The following is a 17,303-nucleotide window of genomic DNA, read 5'->3' on the forward strand; positions in this document are numbered from 1 at the left end:
CTGCCCTTCCTCTCTGCGCGCGCGTGTCTCCATACCTCAGCTCTTTGCCACTCCTTCTCCGTGAGCTTTCCTCTTTCCTTCTAGTTGTAGAATTTCCACTCAGCCAGCTTTCCTGTGGTTCTGGATGGTGTCTGTTCTGTCTTTTAGTTGTAGTTTTGAAATTGTTGTGCAGGGCAGCAGTTTAGGTGCTTACCTATGCCGCCATCTTGGTTTCTCGAAAATACCTCTCTTCCCTTCAATTTTAAATGATAGCCTTGCTGGATAGAGTTATCTTGGGTTCAGATCCTTGTTTTTCATTACTTTGAATACTTCATGACAATCTCTTCTGTTGAGAAATCAGCTGACATTCTAATGGGTACTCCCTTGTAGGTAACTTTCTTCTCTCTTTTGCTGCCTTTAAGATACTTTCTTTGTCTTTAATGTTTGACATTTTGATTATGATGTGTCTTGGAATGAGTCTCTTTGGGTTCATCTTGATTGAAACTCTCTGTGCTTCCTGAACGTGTGTGACTTTTTCATTCACCAAGTTATGGAAGTTTTCTGTTATTATTTATTTAACCTGATTCTCTATCCTTGCTCACTTTCTTCTCCTTCTGGGATCCCTATGATGCAAATGTTACTTCTCATGTCCCAAAGTTCCCTTAAACTGTCCTCCTGCATAAATTTTTTTCTTTTTGCTGCTCTAATTGAGTGTGTGTTTTTTCTACCTTGTTCTCCAAGTCAATGATTCAAACTTCTGCCTCATTCAAACTTCTGCCTACTTTTTATTCCTTCTCATGTATTCTTGATGCCAGATATATTATTCCTCATTTCCAACTGATTCTTTTTTTAAAATATTTATTGTTGAAATTATTACATAGGTTCTCCTTTTTCCCCCATTAACCTCTTCCAGCCTGCTCCCCACTCCAGGCCCTCACCACCCCATTGTCTGTATCCATGAGTTATGCATATATGCATACAAGTTCATTGATTGAACTCTTCCCACCCACCCTTCCCTGCCTTCCCAGTCTGTTCATGCTTTTATGTCTCTGGGTCTTATTTATAGTTTCTATTTCTTGTTTCATACTTTTGTAAGTCTCACTAAGTGTCTTGAAATTCTCACGAAGTTCCTTGTGTATCCATTACCATTACTTTGAATTCTATATCTGATAAATTGCTTGCCTTCCTTTTGTTTAACTCTCTTTCTGGAGTTTCCTCCTTTTCTTTTATTTGGGGGTTGTTTATTTTGTTTCCCCATTTTTGTTGTTCCTTTGTATTTTTTTTCTATGTATTAAAATAAATTGCTATCCTCCCAGTCTTCACAGGGTGATCTTATGCAGTAAATATTTTATGGGACCCAGTGGTGCAGTTTCTTAAATCCACTGAGCTGAGTTACTTGTGTGTTACTTGGGCTCTCCCATTATAATTGGGTCCTGAATGCTGCTGTCACATTTGTGGGAAGAATCTCCTCTGAAGTAGGCTGACTGTGAGGCTCACCCCCAACCACATCATTCAACCTATTGTCTAGGTGCTGGCAGATCAAAACAAAACAAAACAAAATAAAAACATACAAGGCCCCTACAACAACAACAAAAGCAACCACAAAAGAAGAGAGAATTTGAAAGGAGAGAAAGTACAATAAAAGAAGGAAAGAAAAGAGGAGGGGAAAAAAGAGAGGAAGAAAAATAAATATGAAAGGGCAAAGATGAAAGAAAGAAATTATTTCCCTAACTGGTTTGGCTCAGTGGGTAGAGCGTTGGCCTGTGGACTGAAGGGTCGCAGGTTCAATTCCAGCCAAGGGCATGTACCTTGGTTGCAGGCACATTCCCAGTAGGGGATGTGCAGGAGGCAGCTGATCGATGTTTCTCTCTCATCGATGTTTCTAACTCTCTCTCCCTCTCCCTTCCCCTCTGTAAAAAAAATCAATAAAATATATTTAAAAAATGAATGAAATTAAGAATAAATAATAGGGGAAGGAAAATTGTATAAAAGAAAATAAAAATAAAAATTATGTAAAGGAAAATAGAGGAGAAATCAAATAGAGAAAAAATAAGAAAAGGAAAAACAAATAGAAAGGAGAAAGAAGAAAAAATAGAGTAAGAAAAGGGAAGGGAAAAATAGACCTATAAGAGAAAAAAGAGAGACTAAAATAATAATTAATAAAGAAGAAAGATACAGAAGATAAAGGGAAAAAAAGTAAAGTGGCATTAATCTCAGCAGACTTCAGTGCCTCCTGGGAGGTCCCTTTGGATCCTGCTCTTCTGATGACCAAGGCTGTTTGTCTGCCAATGCTGGGCTTCCCAAGGAGGTACTCATGTGCTAACCACTGTCAGGAACTGTCCTCCTTTGGCTGTCAGCAACCTGTTTGAAACTTCCAGGGATCCACAGTTTGTGTCTTTCTCCAAAGGACTTGGCTGCTCACAGGAGGGCCAAGCTGCACTCTAAGGCCAGTTCCATTAGCAGTGCAGGGCCCAGTGAGGGGGTCAGCAACCTTTCCCAGGTTACCGGCTCTAGCTCTGCCTGCCTTCACCTGCCAGCCAGCTGTCAAGCTTAATCACTCAAAAGTCTGTTTCTGAAAGGGCTTTAGGAAGAATCAGGAGTCTGGACCTCTGGGTCTCCCCTGAGGGGGAGGTGCCATTCAGATGTCAGGGAAAGTGATGGGTGTGTTTCCCTGTTCCAGAGCTACTCCTCTGAGAGTGACCCAATATTTCCCTGCCCGAGTTGGGCAGAGATCCTCGTAGGCAGTCCAGGAGATCAGCTGGAAACCTGGAGTTTCTATCAGCTGTCCTGTGAGAGGGAAGCACCAGGCAGGTTCCCGGGATAGTCGGGTGGACGGCCCCATCCCTAATCCAGTCACTGATGTTTCCTGAGACTATTAAAAACTTTAGGCTTGGCCTCTGATGCTGTCTGCTCTGCAAAGGTCAAGATGCAGGGTGTGGCAGGCCATAGGTGATACAGCCTGCCACATCCTCAGGAGCCCAGCCTGGATTCCAGGCCTCGATCTTCTCAGGGAAACAACCCTCCCATAGCCAAGAGATCCCTCTTCATTCTTGGCCTGCCACCTTTGGAAGCTTGGTCAGCTCCTCTCACCACCTCATCCTTCTGACCAGTCTCCAGGTGTTTTCTGTCCTTCCTTGATATAAGTCTCTTCCTCAGCTGGGCCTCAGTTGGTAATTCTAGGTGAATGTTCCCCAATTTAGTTGTATTTCCAGCCTGGCCCTGAGAGGGGGTGCAAGAAAGGTCTGCCTATTTGGCTGCCATCTTCCTCAAGAACTGTCCCATTTGAATTCCTGTGAGTACCATCAGTTTTTCTGGAGGAAGAAGAGACTCTAAGAACTGCTTAAATGAGAAGAGAAGGGATTGCGGGGTGGGGGGAAGTTCTTATTGAAAATGAGGCCCAGTATCATTCAGCCATTCAACCATTCATTCAACCATTTACTGAGCACATGTCAATGCATCCAGCACAGAGCTAGTTATGACACAGTCCTAATTTGGGGGAATCTCTGGGGTGCCCAAAGTGTTTTAGGGCAGGGGCCCCTTGAAGAGGCTGGAGTTAGCCCCGAGCCTGATGAGGCCTGGCACAGGCTTCCTGGCAACCAGTGTATTCCTTTCCTCCTGTCCCTGAGCCTGGCCACTGACATAGGTCTATTTCATGACCAATTGACCAAGAGATGTGACTATGAATAGGCACCGCTGAGGTGTGTACAGCAGTTGACTGGGGAGCTCTAGGGCCACAGCCCTCTGGAGACTCTGGACCACAAGCAGCCCTCTATTCAGCTGCAGACCTCACCACCCTCCCAGGGCCCAGACAATTGACTGTTCAACTCCCTGACCTGCTATTATGTGTGCAAAGAGCATAGACAAAACAGACAGAAATCTTGGCCCTCACTGACCAACATTCTAGCAGAGGAGCTAGCAAATTTGATGTCTAGAGCAGTGAGTGCTGTGAATAAGCACAAAAGAAGAGGAATACAGAGAGACTGGAACAGGGGAGGGGACTGTTTGGATGGAGGGATCAAGGAAGGCTCTCTTTGGAGGTGGCACTGGCCAGAGACCTCAACCGCCAGGTGGGCGGGGCCAGAGTAGAGATCTTGGAGACCTGTTGTCTCCCTTTGTGCCCAGCTTTGCTCTTCTTCCAAAGGCTTGTTACGGGAGGTGAAATGGCACTCCTCTTGCTTTTTCCCTTGGTTCTGTCAATTTCCCAGTGATTTCTGAAGAGGAAATACTAGACAACAGGTGGCAGGTTCTTCTACATTACAAGAGATGGGCTTAACATCATCCGTGGGACTTACAAGGGTGGCAACCTGGAATCAATTTGTGACTGAAGTAGAAAAAGGAAATTAGATTATTTCTTTGGAGGGAGCTGTTGATATGCAGCCCTCACCTGAAGCCTGGTGAGAAACATGCTCAGAAAACCACCCAAAGAAGCGTATTTACTTACTTAGGGAGACTTCGAATGTCGGAGGGGCACAGTAGTTTGGTGAGCAACACACACACCCAAGAAGTCAAGAGGTTGTTGTCAGTCTGAGGCAGCAGAGATAGAGACAGACAGACAGACAGGGAGACACGTACATACTCTGAGATAGACAGAGAACCACAGAGACAACCTGGGGCCATTTTAAATCGCATTGAGGAGGTCTTCCTGCTGACAGGCGGTAAATGGCCAAATTCTCAGAAGCTGAGAAAGGAAAGCTAAGCAGCTGGTTGGGCCCGCACCATGCTGGCCAATGTCCTTACAAGTGCCCAGGGAGGAGTCCCTTTGACATCCACACAACCCAGTTACTCCAGTGCTGCCAAATGAGACCTTGTCTCTCCTCCTCCTCCTCCTCCTGCCAACACCGGAAGGTCGGAAACCAGTGTGATCCTGCCAGAACGAAAGGAGAGGAAGAATGGAGGAGTGCTCCTCACAGCATGTGCCCACAGTGGGGGGTGGGCACAGGCCACACCTTGAAGTAGTTATGTAATTATCCCACATATGAATGACCAAATGGAGACAGTGTGGGGACTAAGGTGACTGGAGCCTGCAGCCTGCCCAGCAGCTCCTCCAGGACTGGAGAGCAGGTTTGAGCAGGCTGGGGTGGAGGCAGGGGAGGGGGGGGCGGGGGAGGAGATAAAGCTGTGTTCTGGTTGTGTCACCAATCCTGCTCCTCCAAGGTGCTGGCTGTGCACTCCTCACTCTACTCAGAAAAAGCCTACAGTTCTGCCCTGTCCCCTTCCTGTGTTCACGTCATCCTGGACCCTTACCTCCTTCCACCTGGCCTCAGCTCCGGCAGGCGATGCCCCATTAGCTGCTCATCCAGGCTGCTGGTGCCTTGGGCTAATGGCCCTGCCACCCCACCCATCTCTCCCTTCCGGCCCACTGCCCATCCCAGGCACCCTCCCTCAGCCCAGCAGGGGGACTCCAGAGCCTCAGAGACATCTGGCAGCACTAAGAGGTGAGTCCTTCTTTCTGTGGCTCCTCTCTACACAAACAATTATTCCCCAGACCCCCAAATCCCCCTGCTTAGGGCGCCCCCGAAATCAGCTAGGGTCATTCTCATGGACACAATGGGACCTGGCTTCCCTTGGGCTCTCTGCTGGGGGGACCCTTTGGCTGCCCTTTGCCACAACCTCCACTCTACTCAAACCCCAACTTCTCCTTCCCTTGGCTAGGAGTTGCCACCAACCCTCCACTGCTGGACAGGTGGTCCACGGTGGGGGAGCAGCTACTTCTCTTCCCAGGGAGTTGGGGGCAGGGGAGTGAAAGCAGAAGTTTAACTTCCATGTCTAACAAAAGCACATACTGTGGGGCCCAACTCTGTTTTGAATTCTCTCTCCCCCTTCTCTCCCCAGAGTCTCAGAAATTAAGCAGCCTTCGCTCTTCTGGGACCTGCATGCTTTCGTCCTCTCTTCTCCTGTCAATCCTCGATCACAGTCTTTATTTTAAGAGGTGATACAGTGGAAAGAAAGCAGAGGCCTGAGGGCTAGCAGTGTTGCTTATCATTCGGCTCCCCTGCTAACGGGCTGCCACCTCCCTCTGTGGGCCTCCGGCTGCAGATGTCTTCTAACACGCTGAGCGGTTTGTGACTCCAGAGCTCCCCTCCTCAGGCCTGAGATCTGAGGGTAGGGAACAGTGAGCACAGGAGCCAACTGGGCCGCCGAGCCCCATGGACCTGCCCCCGCAGCTCTCCTTTGCCCTCTATGTGGCCGCCTTTGCACTGGGCTTCCCACTCAATGCCCTGGCCATTGGGGGTGCCGTGGCCCACGCCCGGCTCCGCCTCACTCCCAGCCTTGTCTATGCGCTCCACCTGGGCTGCTCAGACCTATTGCTGGCGGCTTCTCTTCCCCTGAAGGCGGTAGAGGCCCTGGCCGCGGGAGCCTGGCCTCTGCCGGCCCCACTCTGTCCTGCCTTTGCATTGGCCCACTTTGCTCCGCTCTATGCGGGTGGTGGCTTCCTGGCTGCCCTGAGTGCTGGCCGTTACCTAGGAGCTGCCTTCCCTTTGGGCTACCAAGCTGTTAGGAGGCCCTGCTATTCCTGGGGCGTGTGTGTGGCCATATGGGCCCTTGTCCTCTGTCACCTGGGGCTGGTCTTTGGGTTGGAGGCTCCGGGAGGCTGGATGGACAATACCACCAGCTCCTTAGGCATCAACACACCAGTCAATGGCTCTCCAGTATGCCTGGAGGCCTGGGACCCAGCCTCAGCAGGCCCTGCTCGCCTCAGCCTCTCTCTCCTGCTCTTCTTTCTGCCCCTGACCATCACAGCCTTCTGCTACGTGGGCTGCCTTCGGGCACTGGCCAGCTCAGGCCTGAGTCACAGACGGAAACTAAGAGCAGCGTGGGTGGCTGGCGGGGCGCTGCTCACACTGCTGCTCTGCTTGGGACCCTACAATGCCTCCAATGTGGCTGGCTTCTTGCACCCCGATATGGGAGGTCGCTGGAGGAAGCTGGGGCTCCTCACAGGTGCTTGGAGCGTGGTGCTCAACCCATTGGTGACAGGCTACTTGGGAAGGAGGGTTGGCCGGGGGACATCATGTGGGGCAAGAATGAAAGGGGGTACATCCCAGAAGTAGTAGCCACTGCTGGGGGGCAGGAACATGCAGCAGAACCCTGCTGCTTCTCTAGGCCTCTGGTGGGGGCTGCTCCAAAGGAACTGCAGGGTGGCCTTGCCCTGGGGGCACCCCTGGAGCCACTTATGGGAAGAACTGAGTCTGGCAAGAATGCATCCCACTTGGAAAGAAGAATGGAGGCCAGAAGCTGGGTCGCAGGAGAAAGGTAAATTGATCTCTGCACACAGCAGCGGACTCTCCGCATCTGTCTCTCTCCTTGATCCTCACCTGCCTGCCTGCCAGTGTGTAATGGGCAGAGGCCTTTCACTAGCGGGAAAGTAGAAGGGAAGTTTGCTTCTAATCTAGAGGAACTGCCACTCTGATGATACATTTTGGGAGATGTATTTCCCAGGAAAGAACAACTTAATTTCTGACTGAGACAGGAGGCAAAATAATGACACTGTAATACCACTAGAAACTCACAAGGGGGCAGCATTAGAACTGTGAACAGGAAGTTGGGGGGAAGGGATGCTTCAGCAGGGGGAGGGAAAATATTAGCAACACCAGAATTGGTAGCAGACAAATACAGAGCCTCTAATACATGCCAGTCACCATGCCAAGTGCTTTACTAGTGTTGTCTCATTTCATCCTCACACAGTCCTTTGATTCAGCCATGCAGCTGGGCAGGTTGTTCATTAACTCAATTCTAGACCGTGGTTTGCTCACCAAGCCATATGCCTGGCACAGGGGGGCCTCCATCCAGGGGAAGCAGCATCTTATTATAATTGGAACAAAAACACCTCCCACTTCTCAAACAGTACATCTTGGTGCACAGCAGGGCTGTGCTCGCCTGGAGGGGGCACCTTTTCCTAATTTGCACAAAGGTGCTGCATGAGTTAGTGACAGTTCTGAAGGGCCCCAGAAAGTAACTGAAGCCATTATCTTTTTTATTTTGCAGGGAGAAAAACCTTTCCCAAGGCCCTACAGCAAGGAAGGGGTAGATGTGGGATATGATCTTTCAAGGCAGGGCCCTAAGGGTCAGGGGACATTTGGAAAACTTAGGGTATTGGGTTAATGCCTATCCTTGGGGTCCATTTTATGAAGGTGGACGGTGGCACCCTGAACCCACAAGAAAGCAGAGAAGAGAGAGGCCATAAAGGAGACAGACACTTGGGCATCTGCTCTGATCAGGCCAGGGGTAGAAAGCAGATTTGTTCCTCTGATGATGACAGTGCTGTGAACATATAGGAGCACCAAAAGTAGTAGCTACATGCCCAGCATGCATGAACTGATTTATACAAGTTATTTATTTTTGTGCTTAAATGTCTACAAGGGCAAGGAATTTTGTTTTATTTTCTGATATATCCCAGCACGTAGAAGAGAGCCTAGCACACAGTAGGCTCTCAGTAAATGTTTGCTGCATGAGTGCATACTCACAATAGCCCTCCAAAGGAAGTTTTATTATCCTAATATATAAAGAGCCAGGGTCTGTAATGTCCAAAACGACCAAACAGATGACCAAATGCCAGTCTGCACATGCAGCAGGCTCGGGTGGGCAGGGACTGGCAAGCGGGCTGAACTGCTGACCTCTCAGTCCCTTCTGGGTAGTAGGCACCGCAGCAACCCAGCACTGACTGCCGCCACCAAGGCGGGTGTAATGCAACTGGTCGGGGGGGCCCGCCATCACCCCTTAGAGGGAGGCCCAGGCCACCTGGCCAGCGGTGGTGGGTGGGGCCTCTCTCTGTGGGGCAATCAATCACGGAGCTCCCAGACTGCAAGAGGGCGTAGGCCGGGCTGAAGGACCCCCCTCCCCCACCAAGTGCATGAGTTTCGTGCACCAGGCCTCTAGTCTGTTTTATAAACATGGAAACAGGCCAGAGAAGTAACTTTCTGGAGGCTCTGTGGGAGGCAGACACAGTTTGTTCCCTGCACTATGGTGATACCAGAGAGCTTCCCATAACAGCTCAGGTGGCCCCCCTACCCCTCCTATAATGCCAGAGACTATTTTCTCTCCCACTGCTCTGGAGCACCTGCTGTTGGGCCACTTCTTCCAGTTACTTGTGCCTCATCCTCATAGGGGAGATTTCAGTTGCTCTCTGGGGCCCATGGACCTTGCATGATCCTTCCCTGGCATCACTTCCTGACTCTTGGCCCTTGAACCCTAAACCTTCTACCAGTTCCCCCAGTGGGTCAAGCCTGTGCACCTGGCATTCCTTCTGCCTGCAGTGTTTCCTCCAGCGGTTCTCTGCCTCTGTAGTATCCTCCCACCACTCAACCCTCCCAACCATCTCATTACCAACTGTAAGCACCACAACAGCAAAAACTTTGTTCTGTCCACTACTTATTGAGATAATATTTACATATCATAAAATTCACCCATTTGGCATGTACAATTCAATGATTTTTAGTAAATTTACTGAGGTATGCAACTATCACTATAATTCAATTTAGAACATTTTCATCACCCCAGTCAGATTCCTCATGCTCATTTACAGTAACTCCCACTTCCACCCCCATTCCTCAGGCAACCAGTTATCTACTTGTTGTCTCTATAAATATGCCTATTCTGGACATTTTATATAAATGAAAACATATAATACACAGTCTTTTATGTCTGGCTTGTTTCACTTAGCATAATGTTTTTGAGGTTCATCCACATTATAGTACACATGGGTATTCCATTCCTTCTTATTGCAGATAGTGTTCCATTGTATGGATATGCCACCTGGTTTATCCATTCACTAGCTGATAGGTCACAGAGGGATGTTTCCATTTTTTAGCTATTTATTTATTTATTTATTTTTGTTAATTTTTTAACATGTTTTTATTTTTATTCATTTCAGAGAGAGGAAGATGGGGAGAGAGAGAGAGAGAGAGACACTGAGAGAGAGAGTTATGATGAGAGAGAATAATTGATGGGCTGCCTCCTGCATGCCTCCTACTGGGGATTGAGCCCACAACCCAGGCATGTGCCCTGACCAGGAATCGAACCATGACCTCCTGGTTCATGGGTCAACGCTCAACTACTGAGCGACACCATTTGAACTTTTATGAGCAAGACTGTGTGGACATATGTTTTTCTTTCTTTTAAGTAGATACCTACCTATAAGGAATTGGGTCACATGGTAAGTTTATGTTTACCTTTTAAAAAAACTCACACTGCTTAAAAGTGACTCCTCTATTTTGTATTCTCATCAGCAACATGTGAGGATTCTCATTTCTTCACATCCTCATTAACACTTGACATTATCTGTTTTTACTTATAGCCAGCCATTCCAGTAACATGTGAATAAAATGGTATCTCATTGTGTTCCATAAACATTTGAATGAATAAATAAATAATCTCTGAAGCTGGACAGAACTTGGGTTTGAATTCTGGTGGTGATTACCTGGAGTAAGTCACTTCTGCACTGTGAGACACAAGGATTTCAAGACATAATGGTGATATCTTGAGAAGCAGAATATCTGCTATAGATTATGTGCCCCCTAAATGGTAGCTGCTATCATCATCACCACCATCATTATTATTATTAATATTATTAATACCATCACCCCAGGGACAAGCCCCTACCAGTGACTGGGATGATGGCAACTAACACCTGCTAAGTGCTCATCCTAACATGTCAGGCTCACTTCTAAGCATTTGATATGTATTAATGCTTTAATCTACACAATAACGTATGAGATCGGTACTGTGATCATCTCTGTTTTAGATGAGAAAGCAGAGAGTTTATGTAACTTGCCCCATATCAGAATTAATAAGTGACAGAGCCGGCTTTGAACCCAGGACATACTGTCCATCACTGCATCCTGCTTCCTGTCCTTACAAGGCAAACTGGATGAGTGCCATTTAGAGAGCAGGTAAAATGCAAGTGGAGAATGGGGGAAGGAGAGATGAAGTCTGCTCAGGCCTGGAGGGAGCATTCCATAGGAGGCTGCCCTAGCAGCCAGGCCTACAGTTGTGGAATTTGCTCTTCATTTTGCATACAGAGCTAAAGGCCTCTTTTGTGCTATGGCTCAGCAGTGAGCAACGTCATGGGCACTGCCAGATCTTTATCAGTTCCGTCAGAATAATAGCTAACTGCACTTGTTCTGGAGGAACCAGTAAGGTGCAGAGCAGCAGAGCACTTGGGTTCTTAAGCAGGTGAGTGCGGGGCCCTGAGTGACTATGTGGAGGAGCAGCGTGGCGCTTACTTTACTGGGGGAAGCAATAGGAGACAGGCTGACCCACTGGGGAAAGCTTCAGGGGGCATGAGAAAGAGAGGTGGTGACGATATTCTCTGTGGATTGTTGAGACGCTGCTGGGGCAAGATCTCCACCCACACTGCCATCTCTCTCCCTCTCTGTCTCACAATCTCTCTCTCTCTAGTGGCCATCACCATGGGCGCAAGCCTGGACCCACCCTGCTTCCCCGGCAATCACTGGCTCTACTTCTCCGTGTACCTCTTCACCTTCCTGGTGGGGCTCCCACTCAACCTGGTGGCTCTGGTGATCTTCGCCCGCAAGCTGCAGCGCCGCCCAGTGGCCGTGGACTTGCTGTTGCTGAACCTGACCCTCTCGGACCTGCTCCTGCTGCTCTTCCTGCCCTTCCGCGTGGTGGAGGCGGCCAGTGGCATGCGCTGGCAGCTGCCCTTCATTTTCTGCCCCTTCTCCAGATTCCTCTTCTTCACCGCCATCTATCTCACGTCCCTCTTCCTGGCAGCTGTGAGCATCGAGCGCTTTCTGAGCGTGGCCTACCCGCTGTGGTACAAGGCCCGGCCAAGGCTCCGACAGGCTGGCCTGGTCAGTGGGGCCTGCTGGCTCCTGGCCACCGCGCACTGCAGCGTGGTCTACATCACCGAATTCTCAGGGAACTCTTCCCACAGCACCTGCTACCTGGAATTCCAGGAGGAGCAGCTGGCCATTCTCCTGCCTGTCCGGCTGGAGATGGCTGTGGTCCTTTTTGGAATGCCCCTGCTCATCACCAGCTACTGCTACAGCCGCCTGGTGTGCATACTCAGGAAGGGAGCCAGCCACCGGCGGAAGAGAGTGGCAGGGCTAGTGGCAGCCACGATGCTTAACTTCCTCATCTGCTTTGGGCCCTACAATATTTCTCATGTTGTGGGCTACCTCCAGGGTGAAAGCCCTGTGTGGAGAAGTTACGTGCTACTCCTCAGCACCTTGAATTCTTGTGTTGATCCCTTGGTTTACTACTTCTCATCATCTGGGTTCCAAGCTGATTTTCAGAGGCTGCTGCAAAGGCCCACTGGGGTCTGGGGTCTCTGGAGACAGGTGAACTGCTTGAAACTGAAGAAGAATGGAGAGGGGCAACCTCAGGAGCTGTCCAATGGAGAGAACAGGTAGTGGACTCTAGGAGTGCTGTGGAGCGGGTGGCCAAGTGGCCTGAACTGAAAGACATCTCATTCACAGGGCAGTTCCAAGCTCAAGTCAGGCAGGACCTAGGAGTGGCAGGCTGGGACTGATGCCGTCAGAGCAGAGCAGGCACTCAGCCTTCCTGAAGATGTGCTCACCAAAGCCCAACTCTTGATTTCACCACACTGCCCTCCCTTCCCATCTCCCCACATGCTGTGGATTAGGCCCTGGGAAGTAGTCAAGGTGAGAGAGAGTTCTGGAGAAAAATGAGCTCTCGGTGGCAGCAGGCCCACTCCGGTGCTTTTCTAAGTGTAAAAGGAGTTGAGAGCAGTGTCCAGGGCCGAGGGAACTATCCAGGGACTTGAGACAAGAGAGAAAATAATCTACCCATCAGAGCCACTGACCTGGCAAGTCAGGAGTGAAGGACACAGGATCCAGGCACGAAGGAGCATCCTGCTCTCACATGGACTTTTCCAGAAACTTTCCATTGTTCAATAAATTCAGATTTTCAGGAACATTTATGAAAAATGACAGAACAAAAATTACCTAAATAAATTTGATAGCAAGCAAAGGACAATGGTCTTTCCTTATTCTGTTTTCTTATGGTGTACATGTATCAGGTGGAATTGGTGGGTAGAAGGATTCAGAAGGGAAAGGACTAAACAATAAGATGCCTGAATGCTGGGAGAGGATCTGGGTTGGAGGAATAACAATAATAGCTGACATGTTATTTTCTTCAATCCTCTCAATAACCATGTGGCAGGTGAAATTTCTATTTTACATATGAGGAAATGGGACCAGGGAGGTGAAGTCTCTTTCTTACCTGAGATCCTACAGCCAGTAAGTGATTAAAATAAGACCTCAAGGTGGGATTAGCCGACTCTGAAGTCCATGCCCCTCACCCACTCTGCTGTTCTGCCTCCAGCTGTGCGTTACCACAGTGATCTGGCCAGTCCATCTTCCAGAGTCAGGAAGGCAGTCTGGCCAGGACAAATGCCAACAGGCCACAGTGAGACATAGAACTACATGCTGCCCTGTGCCCACCTAAGCAGGCAAAGGAAACTAGTAGAGAGATGGTGCGGGGTGTATGTGCAAGTGACAGAGCATCATGCACTCTTGCCATTTGGCAGAGCAAGTAGGTGTGTCCCTCATGGGTGAGGGGTTTTCAGGCATGAGTGAAAATTCTAGGGGGTGCAAGAAGAAATCAAACCAGATTGGATCTACCATGACAGAGATAAAAAGAACTCAATTCTATCTGCAAAAGAGAGCCAACAATTGGGCACCTGACTCACAGTGAACACCAAAAGCTACTCAATATTAGTTAAAGCACCATTTCTCAACGATCTTTATATCATTGTCCCCTAAGGAGTCTTTTAAGATATTTTCTTCCTACTTAGCACCTTGCCCATGAAATTTCAATACAACAGATATGCTAATATATCTGTTTATGGGTGTGGCCCTTCAGAAGGGCACAAACCATTGTAAGATTTTTTTTTTTTCTTTCACAGAACTAATTTTCACCTCTTTTGGGGGCAATATTGCCTCACTGAGAATGCAAAAGTTAGAGAAAGGTTGTATCCAATAGTGATAAAGCCTGTCTCACACAACTGTACCAAACAAAGTTTATTCTCTTGCAGGAGCAAAAGACACCACATTCCAGAGTGAGTGTCAGAGATCTCACAAAAGAAGGGACAGGGTTACTATAGAATTTGGGGGAAAGGTAATGTTTAGGTGAAGTTTCAATGAAGCCATGTTTGACAGGCTCACGGCAAAGCAGAGCTGTACGTAAAGACAGCAATATCAGGCCTGGACCTAGAAGCAGAGTCAGGATCCCATTTCTTTGGAAAGATACACAATAAAGACAGAGGTTGAATTTGGCATCTGAAAACTCCTTATCTGAAGCCCTGGGGGCTGAAAGGTAAGGCTGCTTCTGTGTGTCACAGGCTCCCGCCTGGGTCTTCCAAGTAGCAGTGGGATATTTCATTTTTACTGACATGATTTTATTTCAAACAGTCAAGGTTGCTCAGCAATCTACTTTTTAAATTAATAAACTAAGTTTTTAAAGATGTACAAAAAGAACTCTTTGTTGGCCAGGAAGTAGGAGGAACTTTTCCCTCCTGGAAGGAAGGGTCTCCCTCCACTAAAAACTAGAGCAGCACAACCCAGAAGGACAGGGAGTAGGAGAGCCTCAGCCCCCTGCCACAGGTTCCCTGGGCCACAGGTCAAGTCTCAGTTTATAGGAGAAGAGGGAGTTGGCTAGAAGCTTCAAATCACCAAGTGTTACTAGAAACCTAGCAAAGCTACCCAGGAAGTGATTAAGGAACCCTGCAAAGATGGTTCACTGCGGTCTGGTGGACAACAGTGAGTGGTGAGAGTGCTGCAGGCTTGTGCTGTGACCAGCTCAGACCTCTCCTAAAGCAGGGTCAGTCAGAGGAGGGGGTGGAGGCAGGAAGTGGAGAGGAAGCCCAGCATGGGAGGCCAGCCAACTTGTTGCCTTCTCCCAAGCTGAATATATCACCTGTGGACAGGGCCTTTTGATACTTTAGCAAGTGACCTCTCCATCTGCATATGTGCCTTGTGGGGAAGCTGTGTGCAAAGCAAGAGCGGTATATCTGCTTCTTCTAGATCCTGGGAAGGGGCAAAAACTAGAGTAGGTCAAGGTTGGGGGAGGAGGAAGGGAAGTGAAGAACAGTTGGGAATGAGCAAGAGGCCTGGGTGTCTGCAAAGTTAGTTGTGAGAATCATCCAAAAGGAGGGTGCATAATAATAATAAAGATAGAAAGGCACATGGAAGAAAAGTCAGGCCATAGATCTGGAAGAGGAGAAAGAGGTGAGAGACAGAATCTGAGTGGGAAAACAAATAGAGTGATATGTGAGAAAGCACTCAGCTTTTTAACCTTCCTTTCTCTGACAGGACTGCCTCTGGTTTGTTGTTGTTTTTTTTTTTTTAAGCCACAAGTGATACAGGTAGTTGTGGCCCCTAAAACTTTGCAAGGTCTGTGAGAAGCCTGCTGACTTTAAGCCAGTTCTGAAAAACAATCCATATGGAGGGAGATCTAGGCATCAAGTTGGTGGCCCATGTTCTGGAAAAAGGGTGCTGGGATCACATTCCAAAAAAAGAATGGGATAGAAGGGAATGAAATATAATAAATACTGGTGGAAGTGGGAAGGTGCACAGAGTAAACCCCCCATCCCCCACGGACACATGGAACTAGGAGAGAGAAAATATTACAGAAAAGAAAATGAGGTACAAAAATATTTTTGGAAGGGGGTGATTTTACTGGATTTAGATGAGAAGGTTCAGTGAGATGACCCAATCAGTCATCTCCTTTGTGGGGTCAAATCATAATTGGCACTAATTGTTATATTGTAAATCAGTGAGCTGTATAGGGGACGCCTTAGTAAGCCAAACGTGCAGTCTTGATTATGCCGGTGGACTCAGAGGAATATTGCTTCCAGAGTCCGAACCAAAACAATATGGAGAAGGTTTGCTTTTTATACTTTCCTAGGTTCTTTGTTTCCCAAATATGGGGTTTCCAGACCTTTGTAAACTTTGTAAAAAAAGTCTCATATGCTGGGATGGGGGCAGTGTGCTTAATAGCTATCTTGCAGGAAACTTGTGGCCTTGAGCACAATATGATTCAGATAACTAGGAGGCACCTGGCATGGGAGGAACCAAGACCAGACTCTTACGTTAGCAGAGATTCAAGCAAGTTTCCTTACAGAAGCCAGAGATAGCAGAATTAATTAACAGAACAAGGGACCATCTGTATTCAGTGGAAAACTTCTAAACAGCAATTCTAACAAGATGGGGTGCCTATCCTAATATATAAAAACTCTGGGTCTGTCACCACCAGAGGCTCGACTAACTGGAAGTCAGTCCTGCAGTCAGCACTAGGTTGCCGTGGAGACCCAGCACTGACTGCTGCAGCTGCAGGTTCGGTGACCCAGCACTGACTGCTGAGGGGGCTGCGAATCAGGCCCGGAGAGAGGCCTGAAGAGAGAAGCAGGGTCTGATCCATAGCCTCTGTGGCAGCTACTGATCAGCACTTGCCTCTTTCTTTCTCTCCATTAGCCGCACCTCCATTTCTCTCCAGGCCTCCACCAGGGTTGCTGATGAGCCCCACCTTTCTGATCAGGCCCCATTGATTGGCCCAGAGACGTTGACTGGCATAGAAACTGACCAATCAGAACCAATCTGGGTGAAGTGTGAGGAGCCAATGGTTGCCTAGGAGACAGAGCTTTTGACGCTGACTGGCATAGGAACTGACCAATCAAGACCAAATTGGCCAGCAGAGGAGGGCATTTGGGCATGAAATCAGGCCAGCAGGGGAGGGCAGTTGGGGGTGAAATCAGGCCAGCAGGGGAGGGCAATTGGGAGTGACCAGGCCAGCAGGGGAGGGCAGTTGGAGGCCATCAGGCTGGCAGGGGAGGGCAATTGGGGGTGAGATCAGGCCGGCAGGGGAGGGCAGTTGGGGTGACCAGGCCAGCAAGGAGGGCAGTTGGGGGTGATTGGGCTGGCAGGGGAGCAGTAGGTGTTAATCAGGCTGGCAGGGGAGTGGTTAGGGGCAATCAGGCAGGCAGTCAGGTGAGCGGTTAGGAGCCAGCAGTCCCATATTGGAGAGTGTGCAGACTGGGCAAGGGCCACTCCCTCCCAGACCCCCAGTGCACGAATTTCATGCACCGGGCCTCTAGTGGTTCATAATCATGACCATCCTGTTCCCCTTTATTAAGGTGACTGGTCTCAGGATAGAAACATGACCCAATTCTGGCCAACAAAAGTATGAAGTCTGCTAGTCGCTGGGAAAGATTTTGTGAGGAGCTGCCCTCTTCCTTCCTGGTTTGGAAACTTTTATGTATATGATACTTGGAGCTGTACAAGTCATTTTGGGGCCACAAAGCCACAAAGTTGAAGAAGAAAGCTAAGAAGCTAAGGGTGGCCCTGAGC

At 48.7% G+C, this 17,303-nt stretch overlaps 2 protein-coding genes across 2 annotated transcripts; both read left to right on the top strand.

The window, feature by feature from the left end:
• Positions 1–6,125: 6,125 nt before the first annotated feature.
• Positions 6,126–7,028, top strand: FFAR1 (free fatty acid receptor 1; the record flags this gene model as incomplete). The annotated part of the gene is made up of 1 exon (XM_080644745.1): positions 6,126–7,028. The coding sequence occupies one exon, from the start codon at positions 6,126–6,128 to the stop codon at positions 7,026–7,028; it is 903 nt and encodes a 300-aa protein (XP_080500871.1).
• A 122-nt stretch (positions 7,029–7,150) lies between these two features.
• On the top strand, positions 7,151–12,347 carry FFAR3 (free fatty acid receptor 3; the record flags this gene model as incomplete). Its single annotated transcript, XM_080645201.1, is given in 3 exon segments — positions 7,151–7,216; positions 7,218–7,230; positions 11,374–12,347. Coding segments are annotated over 3 exon segments (1,053 nt in total).
• Positions 12,348–17,303: the final 4,956 nt, after the last annotated feature.

This window comes from Plecotus auritus (genome assembly GCF_963455305.1).
Source record: "Plecotus auritus genome assembly, chromosome: 10".
NCBI lineage: Eukaryota > Metazoa > Chordata > Mammalia > Chiroptera > Vespertilionidae > Plecotus > Plecotus auritus.